The 21,227-nt window shown below is 39.0% G+C and overlaps 1 protein-coding gene and 1 long non-coding RNA gene across 2 annotated transcripts in view; both read right to left on the bottom strand.

Annotated features, from left to right (window-relative positions):
- Positions 1-9,230: 9,230 nt before the first annotated feature.
- SLC9A9 (solute carrier family 9 member A9) overlaps positions 9,231-21,227 on the bottom strand; it is a 208,275-nt gene continuing 196,278 nt past the window's right edge. Inside the window, exons 15-16 of the mRNA XM_075158327.1 lie at positions 10,930-11,035; positions 9,231-10,407 (exon numbers count right to left, since the gene is read on the bottom strand). Coding sequence (XP_075014428.1) covers positions 10,186-10,407; positions 10,930-11,035 — 328 coding nt within the window. The 3' untranslated portion in view covers positions 9,231-10,185. The remainder of the gene's footprint in view (positions 10,408-10,929; positions 11,036-21,227) is intronic.
- LOC142085866 (uncharacterized) overlaps positions 11,223-21,227 on the bottom strand; it is a 49,630-nt gene continuing 39,625 nt past the window's right edge. Inside the window, exon 3 of the long non-coding RNA XR_012674855.1 lies at positions 11,223-11,340. This is a non-coding gene — a long non-coding RNA (uncharacterized LOC142085866). The remainder of the gene's footprint in view (positions 11,341-21,227) is intronic.

Here is a 21,227-nt window from a genome sequence, read left to right on the forward strand (position 1 = left end):
CTGTCAATGAATGTCAGACCAGAGGGCTCTGACTTTGTCCTGTGAACTCTTGCACTGGCTTTGCCAGTTGTCTGCATTGTTGAGACAAGAAAGAATATTTTATATATAGAGGGGGAAAAAAAAGGACATGACTGATTCCGAGGGCAAGAAGGTTTATGGCTACCTTCAAAGGGGTGATGATTGCTGATGCTTGCTGACTTTCACCTTCACATGCATACAGCATTTTTTTGAAGGTTTTGAGGCAGATCTGCCCCTTCTGAAGACACCAGGAAGGAGAGTGGGCCAATGCAGGAGGACAGTTTGCCATCTGCAGGGAAGCATCAGCATAACACTGTCACAGGCACTTGGGATAAGTGCTGGGAATAAGTGATATGTTTCTCCAATCTTTAGTGGTGGTGGCTTCTTGTCAAACCAGTTTACCTTGGAGGAAAATGTGGAAATACGAGTCCCTGCAGGAGAAGAGCGGGAAGGGTGTGTTTCTTGTCTGCCTGGGATGGCCGTTGTCCATGTAGGTGCGGGCAGGGTCTGGCCAGGCTCCTGCACCCTTGGGAGCTGGTGGAGCAGGTCATCCTTTGGAGAGGCCTTCACAGAAGCCTGCGCTGGGGAAGCTCCAATGCCTTATCCCCAGCACAGTTACAGGCAACTGGTACCTATAATGTCTGGGAAATTGGGGCAGAGTTTGAGACATGATTTGTCAAGTAGGTGGAAATGAGCCAAAAAGTCAGGAATAAGGGCCAGGATCTGTCCTTTCAGGGAGGTAGATATTCAGGCATTTTATTCATGTGGCTATGGCTTGAAACTGGTTTAAATTATATTGTAGCTGTAGCTTAAGTTGCTAATTACTCAGAGATATTAATTTCTAGATAATACAAAACCTCTTTGTAAGGACTGTGTGAAGGTAGGTGATGTATTAGTGAAGCTGGCCAGTTTATCTTTAATTAGAAAATCTTATAAGCCTTCTTAGTTTCAAAGTTTGGGCCTCCACTTAATACTGTCATGACAAATTCAACCAGAGAATTGTTTCACTGTGGTGCAAATTTAAAGCATTAGGGCTTTGATCCTCAATTTACACCTGAAGGAGAAACCTCATAGATCTTATGAACTATTTTCCCTGTATGCAGTATATCCCAATATAAATTGCAGAGCTCATCTGTGTTTGTAGCTGCTTGTGGAGCATATTCTCTTCATGTTTTCAGAATTTGGAAGAACAGATGGTGAAAGCTTAGTCTAAATAAACTGAGTCCCAATCAGGGCTCTCAACATGAGTAAATCCTGGATGTTAAAACTACAAAGAATCCAAGAGCTTCAGGCATTGCTTAACTCTAACAACCACATCTCTAGCCTTGCACTACAGTGTCCTGAAGCAATACCTTTCTGTATGGGAAGTTTCTGAGAAAATCCCCATCTACTAAGGCTGTTAGGAGCAAGAGACCAAATCGTACAGCAGGCATATGCTGGAGCAGCCATGGAAAAATATGCTGCAGCACACACTGGGCTTTCACACAAATCCTGGCTCTCCTGGGAAGTCATGCAGACTGTTCCACATTGCCTTGGCTGGGAGGCTGAACAAAAGATGAGGTCACCACTCCTCACGCTTGCCCAGGTCTTAGCCTGGTCCTCCCTGGGTAGCCTCAACTTCAAAAAAGAAAAAGGGAAAAAAAAAAACCCCAAATCCAGTTGCAGTGGCCTGAAGGGGGTCAGTACTGTTTAGGTCTCCAAATTATTCCTTACACAGTAGCTGAGTCGTGCTGTGATAGAAATCAGTTTTATTCTTGGAGTAGGAGCTTATTGTGCTGATCAGAGTAAGCTGCATTTTTATGCTGTACTTTTGTCTTACAAGCCCCACTGGGAGCAATGAGCATTTTGGCACTTCTTATGGGCTAATTTCAGTGCAACTTAAGGCTGCAAGAGATTTCAGTGTGAGCTGCTGGGTATTCATCACTTCCAAAAATGAGAGTATTTAATTAAGAGCCCATGAATTTTAGGAGCTTAAGCTTAGACTCACTTTTAAAAAATCATGGCTCAGTTTAACATTAAGCAAATCTTTGGACAACCTTGGACTTTTAAAAAACAAATTTAGTAGTGAAGATGAACTGGCAGTTGTTACATGCTGTTCCAACCTATCCTTGATCAGGTTCCTGTAGGAAATGAAGGGGGAAGTGGTGAAGGGGAGTCTGTGCACTGCTGACAGCTTCTGGATCTCCCCTGCCCCAATCACCGAGGCTGGAGCAGTGCAATGTACAGTCTGTTTGCTGGCTCAGGTCACCCACTTAGCATGGTAGGTAGTGCAGCAGGCTGAGGGATACTGAAATAACTTTGTAAGTAACCAGAAGTCATTGACAGGTCTAGAAATCATCTGGAAAGCCCTAAGGACAGAATTGATTTCTGTAGTGGTCTTCCTTACTCCCATTGCATACTGCGTTGGATTTTTTTTTTTTAAGAAAAGCACTTAATGAAAGTCTTTGAGGTCATTCAGGTAATACTCATGATGCAACCATTTCTAAATCTTTTGAAGAGCCACATTAAATCCGTGATGAGCTGTGGCTATTTTTAAGGGTACTAATGAATCTGTTTCTCTTTTTCTTTAAACCTTGTTAACCAGGGTTTAAATGGTTTCAAGAAAATGGTGCCAAGTGTCTGTGGAATAAACCAGTTTTCCTCAGACTTCTGACTAAAGTGGGACATAAAACCAACTTAAAAGTATATTATTATTACTTTGTTCATGCAAATGCAATCAAACTGTGTTTTGGAGTGTATATTAATGGTACACACTATGTGTGTCACCATTTGCTCACTGCGGATATTACATGAGCATAAAGGAATATTCCAAATGACTTTAGTTGTATGTACAAAAGGTGAAAACTTCTGTAAAATGGCCATAGGTGTTATTCCTTGGGAAGTTTAGCTGGAATACCTGCCTTTGTTTACAAACATATGCAAATAGTGCTCCTTATGTGTTTGGTTTTTTTTAAGTGAAAGTTAATTGTTGGCAAAGGTGGTTTACGGTTACCCTCCCAGAGCACCTGAACTACATTAAGAGTCAGGGAATCTGCATCCATATTTCTGCCTGTATATGGAAATCCTCTTCCAGTGCTTTAAAATTTCAGTTTAGGGATAGACCATTGCATTCTCCAATGAACCAGGTCAGCGTGAAACCCTGCCAGATGCTGGTATATGGGGGGCTTGTGCAGAGGGGGGGATGTTTGTTCTGAGCCAAATTTAGGGAGTTTGAGGGTCCATGGCAGATTCTCCATTACTGGTGTTCAGGCTTGTAAATATCAGGGTCTTAGTGTTTGCAGACAGATCCTTGCAGTAAACAAAACAGTTAAGAAACACAACAGTGACTTTTTTTTGCATAGGCCTGATGGTTCATTCAGCAGAAACTAGAGCACTTGTCTCAAGCACCTACTTCACATTAGCTTCCATCAGAAAAGCTGCTCCAGTCACTTTTCAAATCAACAGCAGCAGCAGAGCTCTCAGAGTACCAGGAGGCAAACGTGCCTGGACCACAAAATGGTAAGAGAGCAACACCACTTTCCCTACTCTGCCAGCTGGAAACCTCTGCTCGGTTTGTTGCAGATAAATGTGAGCTCTCCCGTAGGTGAGGGAGCTCTCCCGTAGGTGAGGGAGCTTTCCCTCCAGGAGCTGCCCCAGGCTGTGGGAGTATGCACGAAGGGGAGGGGGGGAAAGACAGCAGGTTTGGATTTAGGGTGTGTATTGATGCTTTGCAGCTATTGTCTGTGTGCTGGCACACCCCCAGCAGTGGGTCTAAGTTAGTGTGCTCTAGCTTTTGAAGGCTAAGCAGCCTTGTTCTTACTGTAAGAAAAGAACATGCAGACAGATTGCTTGTACGACGTTGCTGACTGGCTCTGAAACCATCTCATGTCCGCGTTGCTGAGGATGGTTTCTGTAGCCTTTCTTAAGGGTTTTTGCTCTTGTTGGTTCCTGTAGTTAAAATAGACGAGCACTTGCTCTTAACTTTACTAGTGATAGTGAAGGTGCCTAAAGGATATTGCAATGCGTTTGACCCACCTGTCTTTGGGCGTGATCTCTTCTACTTCTGGGTAGAAGTTAATATAGTTCAAGCACTCTTGCATCATATTGGTTTCTTTTTGAAGAACTATTAAAATTGTGTTGGGTGTGGATATCATGTGAAGGGGGAAAAGGACTTCATAAAATTTTGCTAGCCCAAGGGGTGGGGAAAGTAAAGTTTTCATCTTAAAATAAAGGTAAACCAGAGAAGGTGAAAGAGACGAGTTGATAAAAAACCCTGAATAGCCGGTGAAGGAGGGAGAGCTGAAATAAGGAAGACTGAAAAACTTATATCTTCAGTTGTTTTTCCACACTTCTGCAAATATCAGGCTTGTGTTGCTTTTATTGCTTTGCTAACAGTGCTGTGAAGGATTAGCCTTTCACCTTGGGTCCTTTTTCTTCATTTACTTTAAATTTGGTCAACCTTCAACTGGCAGCGGTGACTCCCTTTAGGCCTGTGGAATGCCCAAGTTTTTATAGTGCAGTAGTAGTGTCAGGGGGATACGGCTCTAGCAAAGTTTTTTTTCTTTTAGGAATGTTCTTCAAGCTAATTCTTAGTTTCTCACACTACTGGCAAATACTTAATTTGGGTTTTAGTCTGCAGTTGCTATGAATATCTTTCTGATCTTTTTCAATTTGAATATCTTTGGCACTGATTCTTCCCCCCCTTGCTCCCCCTTTCCTTCCTTCATCATTCATTTATTCATTTCCTTTTCTCTCTTATATTTTCATTTCCAGTCAGGCATGTATTCTAAAGTACTGGGTTATATTTAGAAGGTACTGTACCTCTGGAATAAGAAATCCCATTATGCTTATGGGATATTATCGTATTTCAACTCACTTGTGTATAACTTGTCCTAGGCTTGTGTGATGCCTAATATTATGGCTTAAGGTTATTCCTTTCAGTGTTTAGATTGTTAGGCATAATGCTCTCTCTAGTTTCAAATCCTTATTGAATAAAATACCAGTATTTTCTTTATGTCCATCTGCCTTTGCTGTAGCACACCAGAAGCAGACAGCTATGTGGTAAAGAATGATATAGAACAGTAGCTGGAAAACACTGCTGGGTATTCTCTACTGCTTCTGGCACCAGAATTTCAAGCCCTGCCGGGTCCTCAGAAGGATGATGTTAATTTGACTTGCTCAGATTTGTTATCTTCTGAGGCCTGAAACAGTATTTGTTCTTCTGTACCTCAGATCTGACTTTTGTAGGGGAATAATGTTGACCAGTGACACTGAATTAGGTGGGGAAAATGTTGCCTCTGCTCTGACACTGGTGAAAAGAGTTTATTTGTGAGTAGAATCATTCCTGTTACGCGTATCATGCAGCAGAGCTTGTGCAGCACTTGCCTCCTCTGGTGTGCAGAGGGAAGACTGCCCAGAGCCAGGGTGGGCCGTTGTGGGAGGAAGCCAATGTGGCTGTTAACAGTGGGAAAGCTGGAAGGGTGTAATTGGAAACATGAAGACTGTGGGGTTTTCCTGCGGAATTCCATGGAAGTATGAGATAGTCTTGGCTGGTGGCTTTTCTAGCAGTGCAGCTGCAGTGGGCCCATGCTGATGGTGCCAAGGGGCCATTAGGAACAGACCTAAAGCTGGAGGTGAAGATTTGACACACCTCGGATTAACTGGAAAGTCCCTGTGCTTTTCATATGGGAAAGACAAACCTGGGCTGTTGATTAGCACCATGGAGCTGACGGACATTATGTTCTGCTTTTTGAAGAATTTGTGCTGCTTAACAGACTCCAGGATGTCCAGTAGGTTGTTTTTAAATCTGGAGGTGTCACTTGCACCACCAGGCTGTTGAAGGGGATATATGGCTGATGTCCATCATTGCACTAGGCTGTCCGATTCCTTTAATCACTTGAAAGGGGCAAACAAAGAGAAAGACAAGTACTGCATTGGCAGACAAAGTTTTCTTTCATACTGTTCAGAAACTTGCACTCCAGTATGTGATTATGATGTAAAAAATGTATGTGTAAAAAAAAAAAAAAAAAAAACCCCAAAACAAACAAAACAAAACAACCAACCCTACCAACAAACAAACCAGTATTCAAGGAAAAATGTGTTCAAGTGTTTTGTCTAACTCTCCTGAACAGTAGTATTTAGAACCATAAAAACTAATCACTGAGCTAAAGGAAGGAGGGGATTTCATGATCTGAAAATTGACTGGTATTGGGAGCAAGACTGTGGGTTAAACTAACATTTGCTTTGGAAATTTGGATCAACTGGAGAATTTTCAAGTTCTGAAAGACTGTTTATAAAATAAAAATGTTGACAAGTCTTTTACAGTTCACTGAGCAGAACTCATGTCTTTTGGGATTATATTGCCAGCGATGAGCTTGCTTGGGTTAAGCTATTTAAAATGCTCAGAACTGGTTTGCTTTAAGATGTTGAAAAGGGCTATTTTCCATTTCACTAGAAGGAAACGGGAAAAACAACTTCGTCTTTTGAAGAAGTAGTTCCCAATCTCTAAAGTGGGTATTCAGGATATTTCACTTGTTCTCTGAAGTCCATAATTAATACTTGTATCCCAAGAATTCTCAATCTCTGTGAAAACAAAGAATTTTGAAAGCACATGTGTAACGCTCATGTGCATCTGAAATATACTTGTGTATATTGCTGCATTTATGTTGTACCCAAATGTACACAGCAATCAGAATGTTACAGGCTCAGCATTACTTGATGGCTGATAGCAAAATACAGACCAGCTTTCAAAAGGAAAGACAGACTTACTGTACAGACTATCCTCAGCCCAGGAAGGCACATAAGTTAGTAGCTAGATGGAAAGGGTGTGAACTGCTCTCGTGGCTTCAGTGCAATTAGTTTAGTGGTTTAAGTTATGCACAGGGTTAATCAGTTTGCTGAAGATGGCCCTAACGTGGTTACCATGGAAAAGTTTGAGCTTTTAACACAGCCACGTAAATGTTTGCTTCCAATGGCTCCCGCTTTCAGTGAGGTTACCAAATGTTGCACTTCTCTGTCGGAAGTTATTGTAGTGACCTGATACTTTTAGTACAGTGTCTTTTTGGACTGGCTTTGCTGTATAGCCAGGATTCATTCTGCTGCTTCCAACGTTAGCCAAATGTTCTCTGCAGTTCAGTATGAAATTTTAGTTATTACTTCTGAAACCTGAAAGGTTTAGCAATATTGCAGATTTCCATCTTTCCTAACACTTTGGCCTTCATACTGAGTATGCAGTCACTACATTTTGACAATATATTTTACATTTCATTTTCCAAGCAGTGTTTTATTAGATTAACTCAGATATGATAAATGTGAAGCTATTCTTCCTGAGAGTGACTTGCACGTTCAGTCAAACACTGTGTGATATTAAGTAGTTTAAATCTCCAGTGTATGAATTGTAAATTAACATTGAAGGCCTCTCTTAACATCCATTACTCTGTTTAAACAGTTGTGCAGAATTACTAGTTGCCAGTAATTTCTTCTGGAATACAAATATATCATCTGTTCTAATGTTGTTTTAACTCTCTTGATCTGCATGTCATGAAAAGAATATGTTGAAAGTAGGAAATGGCAAGGCTGAATAGTGTAATGGATAATTGAGACTTTTATTGCCATTTAGAAGTTTCAGGTTTGCTTGCAGCTCAAATTACTAATTGTCCTAAAAGCCAAAGATACTTTGGTTGCTGAGCATGGTCCCAGAGGATAAATACCCATCCTGCTGGAATGACTGATTCAGCCTTATGATAGTCTTAGCATAAAAATCTGACCTGTGAAGATGTGAATTATGCAGTCTTACGTTGCAAGGGATGACTTTCTTTAGTGAGTAAAGTAGCCCTTTAAGGCATCCAGGCAGCAGAACAGTGTGGAGAGTATTCACTACAGACTTTTTTTGACAAACAGAATTTCAGACCCCAAAGCTCTCCATTTATCACATTGCACAAGTGTGAGAAATTTGGACGTAGGCACAATAAATAAATCAGTAAAAATGCCGTAAAGTATGCTGCAGGATGCATTTCGGAGTAGAATCTAAGAGCAGAACTGTTGGTGAAGAACTTGTCATTTCCAGTTCATGTAGCAGTTGTGAAAAACAGCTTTGCATCTTCATAACACTGCAGCAGTTTATTGATTTGCATTATAATCTAAGGACTGAGATCCATGCTTCCCAAGGAGCTTAGGAAGCCTGGTAACATGCACTCAATTCTTCTGAAGATTGAAATCGGAAACCCTGGCTACTGAAATCAGGACTGTGTTAGCACCCATCCATGATAATACTTCTCATTGTGTTGCCACATACTCATCTCATCGCAGTGTGTCTCTACCTGCTTATCCTGCCTCCTGTTATCTTTGCTATCTCCCATTGCATGCTGTAGGCCATAAAACCTTACCTCCTCATCCATTCTCCATCCCTTCTTGCAACCTGCTGTGCATTTTTTCCCACCGCATGCAGCTAAACAAGGCAAAGCAGGGAGTTGGAAATTCATTAGTTCTTCTCAGAACTTGTTACGGTGCCTGAATATTATTTGTCTTAAACCACATGGGGATTAAGATCCTTTGAAGCTCCTTGATTAGTGTTTAGGGGAAAATAAAATGCCAGTTAAGCTTTTGATCTTTCCTAACAGCATACAGAACTCCAGTGGTCAAGTTTATGCCTAAAACAGCTGTTCTAGAGTCACATTTAACCAGAAATTAATTAGCCTGGAAAAGAATGACTAAAACTTGATTATATTTAATTTTGTATTTCAGCTTCCATCTGTGGTGAAATCAAGACCTATTCAGCTTTATGATCATTCATGGAGATAGCTTGATTTTTAATCTCATAAGATTACAAATTTTTTGCTTGCTCATTGTCTCTGTATATTAAGAATGACCTTATTTAAAACCTCCTCATGGTTTAACTTTCGTAGTAGGAACATTGTCATGCACAGTTAGTTGAAACTTCTGCAGTGAGAAAAGGTACATGCTCTAACAGTAAAAGCCTGGCTCTATCCCTATACTTGCACTACTTAACTGGTATATGCAAAAGCTGATCTGTGCTAATGCTTGATAATAGTATATGGCAGCTAGCTGTATGTATGGCTGACCAGTTGTTTATCTAGTTACTGTGTTTATGCAGACACAATTAATACTTCCATACTTAAACTCTCATCTTGTTTTTTTTTATATCTAACCACCACTGTCCTCATCACTAATGTGATATTGAGTGCCCAGCATTAATAGAGACAGACAAATTCATCTTAGGAGTAGCCAGTCTTAAGATATAGCTGTTTTGCAGAAATATTTGATTAGAAACAACTCGCTTTCCTTGAACAATAAAAAAAAATGAAACAGTCAACTTCTTAAATCAAAGCATACATTTAGAATTATCTTGCAAAACAATAAAACTTTTCCTAGTATATAAGCTCTGTGTGCTGCAAAGCTGTAATGACAAATGCCTTGTGGAATAACTGCTGTTTAAATAGTGGTCATGCCCATTCAGTGCAGCAATAAAAGGGGGTCTGTTGCTGATTTCATAGACTTCAATGTCTCCTACTATCAATGTTCAGTTTGTGGCAACCTGGTGCAACCCTATATGGACTAAGCTATAAAGTCCATTTAGAAAGCAAATGTTGGGGTGGCTGTCAGGAAAAGTCTGTACTGTGAGCATGAAGGAGCTTGATCTGTCAAGACTGAGGTGCTGCAATGTATGTTTTAAGTATTTTTAGATCACATACTCATTGGACAAAGAATCTTCTGCTTCTTCATTATAAATGTAATAACTACTGGAGTAGCAGCTATCTGTGGATCTGTTCAGGACCAGCTGTATAAAAAGTGCTGTCATCATATGAGCGTGAATATATTAGGAAGCTATTTCTCTCTGTTCTAGCTGACTAAAGACTATAGGCAACATTCAAAGGCCTGTGTACATGTGAGGGGCATGGTACAGCCAAGCACTACCTGAGACAACACATGACCCTAATGGATTTACAGTGGGCTGGCAGTGCCTACATCTTTTTAATAAAAACTGCTGCAGTCAGAAAACCTGCGTATTGTTGTAAGTATATGGATGATGGTAAATTCTTTCCTGGGGAGAACAGGCATTTAGTTGGTAAAATTTTTGTGCTTAGTACATTTTCTAGCATCTTGTTCACATAACGGTATCCTTTTATTTCTTTGTTTTAGTCTTATTTCTTGTGATTAACATTGCACTGTTCATGCCAACGAATTCATCTGGGGTTGACCTGGAGTGTGTTCAAGCTGGAGTTTGTACCCTCCTAATCCTAGGTCTCCTTCATTAATATCTTCCTTGTCTGTAGTCTGGGTGGAACCTGTTCTGTCCTGCACTGGCACTGGTATGTGAGCAGATGATTCGTAGTTTTCAGTCAATTCGTCATTATTTATGATATAATCTGTGTCATCATCCTTCAGTTGATCCTGTATTCAAAGAAAGAAAAAGATCAGTGGAAGGGGAGACTCTTGAGGAGGATTTTTGTTAAAGTTTAAATGAAGAATAAGTCAGATGCAATTCCACTTTCATTTTATTTCATTATTTGCTTATTTTTTTCAGGTGTTAATTTACCATCTTGATGTTGATTAAAGCAGATAGTTGCTTACCATGTTCTGCTCTCAAGCAGTGTTGAGAAACATAACCTACCCTTCAGATCTTTAAGATAATTTCAGTGCTTAAATATCACTGATGGGTAGCCAATACTTTCAGCATCTGGCTGAATTATTTAGAACATGTCACTCATACTTGAAGCTCACAGTATTGGTGGCATTCTTGAAAATGTAGCACTGCACTTTCCGAGACCTCTTCTCCACAACCCTGAAGAAATTGTATAATTCTTAGTTTGAAAAGTAATAAGCTTCGGAGAAGGGACTTTACTAAAGTGTGTCATTGACTATGGCAGGTTTTGGATTACACCTTAAATATGATTAACCAAGTTAGGTACTTACACCATAGGCACTGGGGCTGGTCAGAAGCCTGGCAATGGGATTACACCATTCAGGTAATGTCGTTGTGAGAGGTGGACCGGTGTGGGTTAAGATTGGTTTTAGGTATCTGTGAAGTTTGTTAAAGAATACTTTCCATACAGATATTGATACCAACATGCTTCTCTATTACACAAAGAAATTTCACTTTAAAGCATAAGGGAATCATCTATGGAAACATAGAAAATACCATCTCTTTACCCACCCATTACTGCATACATTCACCCATCATCAGTCTTGTCTAATGTTTTTCAGTAATAATAACAACAAAGAAACCCCAAAAACCCCCAAAACACTTGATGCTCAAAAACTGTCTTGAAGGGTACCAGAATAGCTGAAGGGGATGTGTCATGGGATACATAAATGCAGTAGGAGCTGGAAGAGGAAATGTGTACTAGATTATCCTGTTCACTATTCTCATCTACTGTTCGCTGTAAGTGTGATCCCTTATGTAATTTTAACAGAAAACAATTTAAGATGCAACTGTATCAGCTGCTTTATGTAAGGACAGTAGTGAACTTTTTCTTAAACACATATACTCAGCCTTTTGTAAAATCAGTGCGTTTCTTCAATAGGCAAAGTATATTTCATCAAATATTAAGTTTCTTATCGCTGGGAGTGTACATAAGTTGTTCTCTGTAATACTTTATTTTCAGCATTCAACACATTTGTTTTACACTTCATACATCAATGCCCCTTTATATAAAATTATGTAAATAAGTTAGGAACAGGCTTTATGCTATTGTCTCGCACCTGTCTTTCCAATCTTTTCATCCAAAAGTGCTTTATTGAGATAAAAGAAAAACCTGTTCATCGTAAGCAATTATATCATCCTCATATCTGTCAACAGCTCTCCCATGAGTCCCCCAAGTTGAGTTATATTCTCTGCTACTTTTACTTGCAAAGTAATTCTCAGTGTTCTTGGGGAAGCAGGTCTGTCAGCTATTTTTACTGTTAAGGGAAAATGTGCTTCATTGATTGTCGCCCCACTTTCTCCCTCCTGCTCCTTTCTCTTGCTTTCTTGCTTGTGCTCTCTGCCTCCTTAAAGAAGGGAACAAATGTAAAACTGAGTAGTGATTTGAGCTCTGCAGCAATATTGTAGAAATACTGAGTAAGTAACAGTGGGTCTTAAACCTAACATTCCAGTACCTCCTTTCCTTTCATTATTGGTTGTTTATGGTATCACTGCTTTACACACAAAGTACAAATTCTGTATCCTGAAGAAACTTATGTAAAACATCCTTATGATCTTAGTTACAGATAGAAAGGCTAAATTAACTTGCTCTGCTGTCCTCTATACTACAGCCATGGAAGTTGTTCTATAGTATCTGGGTTTTGTGTGTGTGCATTTGTGTATTATTTAAAAAAATTAAATTGCATCTGTCAGAAGATTGTGATTTGTTCATCCAAGGTCATATACTGAGTTAGTGTGAAAAATTGAGTCTAATTCAGAAAAGATTGTAAGATTTTAATGTAAATTCTTATAAAAGCCATGATCAAGGTGGGAATCTCATGAGATCAAATTGTGTAGTAAAACTTTAGATCCTCTTGCTTCTGGAAGAGTAAAATCAAACCAAACAACCCTTTTCTGATCCACTCCCAATCTTATCTGAAACCTCCAAAGTGCCAAGCAGTTAAGAGCTATTATTAAAAAGCAATGTATGAAAGCCATCAGAGTTGTTTAGTTTCCAGCACTTCAGAAAAACCTAATTAAAAGGCCAAAAATGGAAGTAGGAGCCTAATTCTAGGTTTTTAATCTTTGGAAATACTGGCTTTCTTACTACAAACAACTTGAATTGTTTGAACTGAGTTGTCAAACCTAGCATGAAAAATACAGGCTTGTAATGGAAATTGCATTTGATTATGCTGAGTTCTGTCTGCTCTGTTCTTTTATTCTCTTCAAGAATAACTAACTGAAGATGAATATTACTTTAAATTTCCTCCTTAATCTGATGATCTCTGAGCTAGGCCTTACTTCTAAGCAGCCTTATCGCTTTATAATGAGCTTTTATACCTCTCAGTAAAAATTTGAGTCCTGTTTTCCTCCTATGCTTGCATGAAGCCCAGTACCACATCAGATAGGAATAGGGGGTGCATGCTGAAACAGGCAATCTACTTGGCCACCACAGTCATGTTCAGTCTTTTGAGCCACCACCACTTCTAGCATAAACTTTTGTCTGGTGTGTTTAACTGGTTGCTATGTGTGTACACTGAAGTTTAAGTTGAGTGATGCCTTCATTTTGGGCTGCAACAGGTCCTCCAAGTCCCCTTCCTTTTGTATTTGCTCTAACATGTTCATTGTGTATTGTCCGTGCTTCTGCTTTGAAGCCTCTTGAGATGCAGTTTAAAGTGAAGACAATTTTCTTGTGCTTGTTGTGATGGTTCTGATTCTGTAATAAGTTATTAATCTTTGTTCCTTATTTAACTAGTTATTATTCAGCCCACTAAAGGAACTTAAATTGCACTGGCCTATTTTTCATTGTTTTAATAACCTATGCCATAAATGTTTCCTCTTTATTGTTGACACAGTTGCTCTATAGTATTACAGATATAATCACATCGTTCAGTGCAGCATGAAAGAGGAATTCTAATCCATGTGCAGTGCTGGTATTTCAAAAGTATCAGACATGGGTCTACAGCATTTTAAGGCTGGCAAGAAGTCTTATCACACACCAGCTGCTCTGGTTGCGTCTCCCAGCATCTCCAGGGAGAAATAATTTAAATAGTGTAATAGAAAAAGGTAGATTTTGTACTAAGTCTGCTTTAAAAATTGGAAGAAACTAAGTGTAAACCGCTTAGCATAACTCAAAAATTGCTGCCAAGCTAAATTCATGCCTAACTAATTCAGGGATAGGGAGAAGATAGCAGGAAAACATTGTATCAATCAACCCGCTTCTAGATTTGCACTTCAGCCCTCCATGGGCAGAACAGCCCACCTGCGTGTCTCAGATTCTACACCATACAATATACAGTGTTAAAGAACATTATTAATATTGTAAAGGTGGTAACTTCTAAGCTGGGAAACTGAATTCAGGATGCTTGTATATGCACATGTATAGAGTTTTACTCCGTATACAGTGCTGGCACATTAGCATGCCTTACTTCTGTAATCGAATACCAATTTTTCCATTGATTCCCCACATCTCCAGGCTTCCACTCTCAGTTCACATGCCCAGAAATGTTTACTCTAGGTCCCCTCATTGCTATTTGAACCTCCCTTTGCGCGCACAGTTCCAGTCTTCCCTCGCCACTAGCCAGGCACAGTTCCTCTCCCTTCCTGCCTCACTGACACCAGATGCAACATCTAAATCTGTTTAGCCCTTCCTGGTTCAGCTTCTGCCTCTTCTGAGTTTGACTCATATGATGTCCTCTTCTGTACTGCCCAGCACATGCCATGAAGGCAATGCCATCGCAGACGAGACAGTTGGCAGGAGTCTGAATAATGTAGCCTAAAGTTGAACCACAGGCAGGTTGTCCCCTGGGGCTGATGAGGCTGAACAATTCAAATAGGGGCTGTGGTAGGATACGGTGTGCTCAATAGCAGCAGGACCTTCAGAATTTAGCTCTTGAAATTGAAGAGTTGCGAGTTTTTCTTTTTGAAAGTGTATAAATAGCCAATTTTTCAAAGTTTCACAATGTTATCTAGCTTAGGGTGGAGTTTCAAAGAAATATCAAAAGGCATCTCCAGGGTGGAATATGAGGTTGTTGCTCAAAGTACAGTGCACTTAAAAATAATCTCATGAGGATTTATCAGGAACAAAACCATGGAATTTCATGATTTTTATTTTTTTTCCCAAAATATTATGCCTGAAATAAACATCTATTATGGAAATTTTCCTCCTATATAGCTACTGTTTCACAAAAATACAGGTAACCTGAACCAGACTTTTCAAGTGAGAAGTCTCAGGTAATGTTGATGAGAAACACTACTGCCACTAGCTGTATTGCAGAACATTTAGGATTTCCATTATGCAGAAAATTATGAGATTTCAAAATAGTTTTTGCATCATGTCAGGATGAAAGATCAGAATCTTAAAATTTCTGTTCTTTCAGCCAATAAGCATTAAATGACCACACTTTGTTAAATTGACATGTTCTGTCCAAATTTTGAGAATGTTGGTAAAAATTGCTATTTATCTTTTTGATAAAATAGCATTAGCATGTTCAAATAGGGAAAAATATTCTGGCAGAGATGTTGTTGTGGCTGTTTTGACTCAGACTTAAAGGAGGTTCACTTTTGTTTTGTTGGAGGAACAGAGTCCTAGTCCAACTGTGACTCTGCTGAAAAGCATAATAGTAAGAGAGAAATAACTCGTAGGTTGTGGGGCGGGGGAACAAGAAACAACTACAAACCAGCAACACCACATAACAGCAACAACAACAAAAAACCCCAAACCAAACACCCCTGTCAGCCCCCTCCCCCCCCCCAAAAAAAAAGCAGAAGATGTGGGCACAGTTAGAAATACATATGGCAGCTCTGCTTCAGCTCTGTAAAGCCCTGCATTTGACCCAGAAGGTGTTTCGTCTTTTGCCTCATCGCATAACAGGGACTCTGTAACTCAAGGTAATCCCATCCTCCCCAAAGGCAAATATTTACTATTAAAAAGCCCCAAAGTACAGGAATTCCTGTGATACTAGTCAAAATTGCATATAGCGATTTTTCCAGAGACTATTTTCCTATAGAAAACTGTGCTATAAATACACATTTGTTAAAAGTATGTTATTTAATATTCTATTGCTAGGTGCTATATTTCTGCTGTAGGCATAAGTCTCTAGAGATAAATGTTACCACTCCCAGGATCCATCCTTTGTGCAATGTTTTTAAGATTTCTTGAGGTTTGCAGCCTTTTATTTTAAAGAGTCTGTTTTGTGAACATTTTTATTTAAGTCTGAGTTGTAAATTAGTTATGTCATGAGTTTAATATTAATCTGTTGTGTTTGTGAAGAAACATACATAAGAAAGTTATCAAAGAAAAGATGTCACTTCTGTTCATTCAATATTTTCTGTAGTAAGGACAAATGATGTCTTGTTTCTTGGTAGACTTTTTTTTTTAAAGGGAAAATGATTTTGATATTAGCTATGTGATAACCTAAAAAGCAAACATTTCCATTTTGGTGGTGTTTGAGTGGGAGCAGGCAAACCATGAAACTTTGTTTATCTGGCTAAGTTCTGCATGTGGCTGACTCCTGCTAACAGCTGACTGAGATTATTTGGTTACTTTATACAACAGCTTGTGTGTATGACTGAGCTGGTGAGGCACAGAGACATCTCCAGGTCTTAAATGCACGCACAGCAGATTAAAATTTTTAGAGACGGTCTCTCCTCCTGACTCTTGCAAGAGAGGTGGTGGTTTTCTATGTACCACAGAATTTTCTTCAGAGGATGGGGAGTTATCAGTGCAGACTGGTTGGAAAGTGCAGGGCATGGTTATATTAGATATAATTGTTAGAATAATAGGTATGTTTTTGAAAAGACCATGAGATCTACAGTGACTTAACATGTAAAGATAACCTAATCTACACTGTGGAGAAAGCTGAGAAGGAATTGCTAAACCTGGTATAAATGATATTTTAACTTGTAGTTGTTACTAGTGAATTCTGCTCTTCTCTTTTTATGGAGTGGTTTAAAAAAAAAACCCCACTACTGTTGCAACTTAAAATACTAAACAACTGAGGATAAATGGAATCATATTGTAGTCCTGGAAAGTCAAATCATCATGTCTTTTTTTTTTTTTTTCAGATTCATTCTCTTTGTCTTGTCTGAGAGCAGGGAGGGTGGATGAAAATCAGTGGTAACAAAAACTAGTTCAATGCATCCTTACAGGAAAGTCTGACTGTCAGATTCTAGAGCCAGATGTAGTCAGATGCAAAGAATTAACTCTGGCTTTTATGCAGAATATAGCTAAAAATTTGCTGTTTTCAACTTTGAAACTGGAAGCATTGCAGGGATGTAGGGAAAATGGAGAGAGTTAATAGAATTGATCTTAGTCAGGTCTTTTTATACACAGGTAGCTGCAGACTGAGAAGTGGCTTGTTCTCTAGTATGCAGTGAGTAAAATGTCTGGGATATTTGCAACCCTGGGCTTCTAGTTGTAAGCTCACTGAAGCAAATAGGAAAACTGAGACATCTTACTCAAGTTATTTGAAGCCTATTATATCCTGAATATAACACCTCCATGCAGAGAAAAAATCTGAGGCATAAATGGAGACTTGCTTATATAAGTGATGAGTGGGTAATGCAGCTACTCTTGAAAATAGAAGCATAGGGCATGCAAAATGATATAAGAATACTCAGATTCAAAAGGAATATATGAACAGGCACTAATGTCAGACAAATTAACATTAGAAAGAGCTTTGGAAGATGCAGACTATGTGAGGCAGCTAAAGAGAAGAAGAAAAAACCTCCCTGATATCCGTTGTATAATAACAAGGAAATGACGCTCCATCTAACAAAAAAACCCCCCTGCAACCAAAATACAACCAAGTAAAAAAAAAAAAAAAATGCACTGGCAGAGATGCATAGGAGTCAGCTACACACATACCAGCATTGACGACGTGCATGTGACTTTTCAGAAAAATGTGTGTGATTCAAAGATGACATTGTTGGTAGGATTCATCTCCACTATCTTCTATCTTTAGACACCTTATAGTAGGATATCTGAAAAAAATCTAATCTACCAGTCTTACTTTTTCATCAATAAAGAGAAATGGCCAACTCCCAAGGCAGTTAGTCTCATCCTGCAATGTTGGAGTTAATTGGAATGAACTGAAACTAGGATGAGTTTCTTTCCCTTATTGACTATAAAAGAGTCTGAACAACTAGATTAGACTTAGATGGCTAATAATTAAGTATCTAAAGTTTGGTGAAACGAATTTCACTTCAGGACATAAGCAAATAGAACCCCTGAGGCAAAATATAAGAAACCAAACACAGCATCCTCCATTCCAAGGAAACTAGGAGTGTATGAAAGGCATCCATTTTCATAATTAGGAAATACTATATTAAATGCATTTAGAAGGGGAAAAAAAAATCTCTGTAATAAATATGGCATCAAAACCAGCAGCAGAAAAAATCTTTAAAATCATTAAGCTTGTGAATACCTGAATGACCATGGAACTCATAAAAAGAAATTTCACCTCAGAGAAAACTTAAAAAGATTTCCTGGCATGTTTGGAGGCATAGAAAATTTCTCAGGACACTGCAAAACTAGTCTACCTGTGGCTTGGCAATAGGGTTTCTTTCCCTGCAGAAAAGGAACTTCTGCATATGGTACATCTTTAGCATGATTACAAAACTGGAGATACCATTGGCATGAGTAAGCTAAATTATCGCATTAGAAAGGATGAACACTGGTGTGACCTGGCTGTGCATAAAGCCTTAAGGCCTTAAAAAGACTCTGATGCCAGCTGCCTCAGATGAGATCACTTTCAAGCTCTTCACACGAAGCATATTCATTGTATAAAATGCTTTAGCCCTGGTACTGGCAGAGGGAACGAAATGTAGAAGAGCAAGCAAGTTAGCAGGGATTTTTGCACTCTATGTGGAAGATTATATTTCATGAGAATGTCCTTGGCATCACCATTTGCTTGAGTAGTATTCCAGAAAACAGATGTATGAAGAATAAGGACCGGCAGTGGTTACATGCCTTGCTAATGACAATCTAATACCAGTGGTACCACAAATCTAATCATTTGCAAGATGCAGGGAGAGTAAACCCTAAAGATTAAACGCAGTGAAGTACAAGTACAAATTGGTTTTGATCAAATGAATTACTTCAATCACATCATAGAGGAAAAGAGAAAAGGTCTGATCCAAATGAAGTGAAAGCTATAAAGCTTTTAAAAACTGCTCATCAATAAATTATATCAAGTACAATGAACTCGCACCTACGAAGACAGGTACTGAGGATAGCAATGGTTTTAGTGCCTCTGCCCTGGGAGGGAGGCACTCTCCCCCTCCTTGGGGACTAGGAGGGTGGTGGAAGGAGTGGGTAGCAAGAGAGTAATGTGAACAAGATTTTCCAAACAGATAGGCATCATTCTGCTCAAACTAAAATACTACGGTGAAAGCAAGGCAATAAAATTGCTGCTAGAACTTTGTAAGCAACAGTTGGAGTAATATTCTTGCTATGGCCCTCTGGTGACATGGATTGAAAGCTAAAGCCAGTGCACCAAAATTATACTCCAATAGGAAAATAATTATTTGGCATTTTTTCAGGAAGTCAGTTCAGATATTTCATCATTACATAGATATAGCTGCACAATAACAGTTAAAATAGTTCAGATCTGTGGAGACTGTTTTTGACAAATCTCCAGCTTCCGCATTGCCAAGATTCAGAGGATGCTCTCACAGTTATAAAGGTACAACTTGAAAGGGAAATATGATCCCCTATGAGAAAATCCTGTAAAGAACTCTTTCCTTGCACAATTTTGTTGAAGGATGAGCTATGAATGTGGAGGAAGGCTTGGAGGAATAATGTGTCTTATATTCTGATGCTTGCTTGTGTTTGTAAAGATGCTAACAAAAATAGAGAAACAAAAGTGATAATTCACTGTATCTTTTAGGAAAAAAAAAATCATCTGTATAAAAATAACAGAATTCTCTTCCTCTATCAGAAGACTGTGGAATAAGGTAAATAAGGAGAGTATGAGGTACAAACAGAACTGTGATCGGGGATATGTGTATCCCCACAGAACATAAAAGCAGGGCACCAAGGTGACCAGTGCTGGGTGAAGCCCATGACAAAACTGACAGCAATAGGATAATATACAAAGTATTCATGAAATTATATTATTGCTTATTTGTACAGTTGTGAGAAACCATACTCATTCCAGATATGGAAATAGATTCAGAACCTGTGTGACAAGATCAGGACATGGTTTAGCACTTTTGTGGAAGAGTATTTTACTCAGTAATATGTTGTACTTCTGGCCAGTTAGGTAATGAGTAAGAGGCGCTGGGAGTGACTTAAAAAAAGCAGTCTTTTAATCTCCCTATGCTGAGCTGAGCAGCTGAGAGCAGGATAGCCTTTGTAAAGCCTTGTTAATAGAAAGCTTGTTTAGTTTAATATATCCTCTGAGAATCTCTAGTCCTGTGAGCAGATTGGTCCAAAGATTATGTCTTCAGATTCTCCAGCAGCTTTTTCCAATGTGTAACCCATGCACAATTAGCTAGCTGGATGATGTTGGAAGTCTCTAATAGGTTTGTAAAGAAAGCACATTAAGTGGAGGGCTCAGTGTTGAGAAAGGGAAGACATATTGCACAGGAATAGGTTCCACTGTAATCTAAAGAAAGCAGCTCTCTGGCAAGCCAGATCTTTGCTTTTGTAAAGATATTTTAAAATGGAGAAAGACCAGTTAGAAAACCCTCATGATATAATGTTCCCTAACAGGCATGCAAATTTCAGTGCAAAGAACAATTGAGGTTAATGAATTATGGCAGATATCCTAACAAAAAAAAAGTATTTTTATTGAACAAGGATAATAGCAGCTTTTATACTGCTAGAAGTGAAAGAAATGTGTGGTATTTATCCTAATATTGCAGTTTAAAATTCTATATAAGCAAAACAGGATATTTTGTTTAGGAACAGTGGCAGATTAAAATAACAGTACTGAGGATACATATTAAAAGAGGTCAAACTGCCTTTTGATCAGCAGAGAAGCTTATCAAACATAAAACAGAAAAGGAAAAACTACCACTAGATTTCCACTTGGGATAGTTCATCTCACTGCTCCTATCACCATACTACTCTGGAGCAGGATAACGAAACTCTCAATATCTGTCTGTGCAAAAGGCTTTCCTGCGAGCCTGTGAATGCTACAGAAAAGTATGTTGAGTGAGGACAGTGTGCTGTGATGGAGAAAGTTTGAGACACGTGGGGTGGGAAGAATATAGTGTGGTTTTTTTTTTTTGCAAGTGTGACCAGTGAGTCTTATTGTTTGGTTAGAAATATAGTTGGGTGAAGATGGAAAAATAAGATTACTTTTGCTAGAGTGAAGATTTGAAGGGGATATAGTTTTGCAAAGCTATGGTATTTCAGATGAGAAGCTGCAATGAGAATTTCTTATTTCTGTTTTACTACATTTTTAAAAGAATGTGGGAACTTAATGAAATTAAAGGGCACTCACTTTCAGGCAAACAGAAGGATGTATGATTTTACAGCAGGTATTCAAGGTGTGGCAATCATTGCCTGAAGAAATCATGGAACCTGTGATAAAGGGCAGTGTGATCTCATGCCGTAACACAATTATGCTGTGCAAGC

The sequence above is a fragment of the Calonectris borealis genome, chromosome 9 (genome assembly GCF_964195595.1).
Source record: "Calonectris borealis chromosome 9, bCalBor7.hap1.2, whole genome shotgun sequence".
In the NCBI taxonomy this organism is placed as follows: Eukaryota; Metazoa; Chordata; class Aves; order Procellariiformes; family Procellariidae; genus Calonectris; species Calonectris borealis.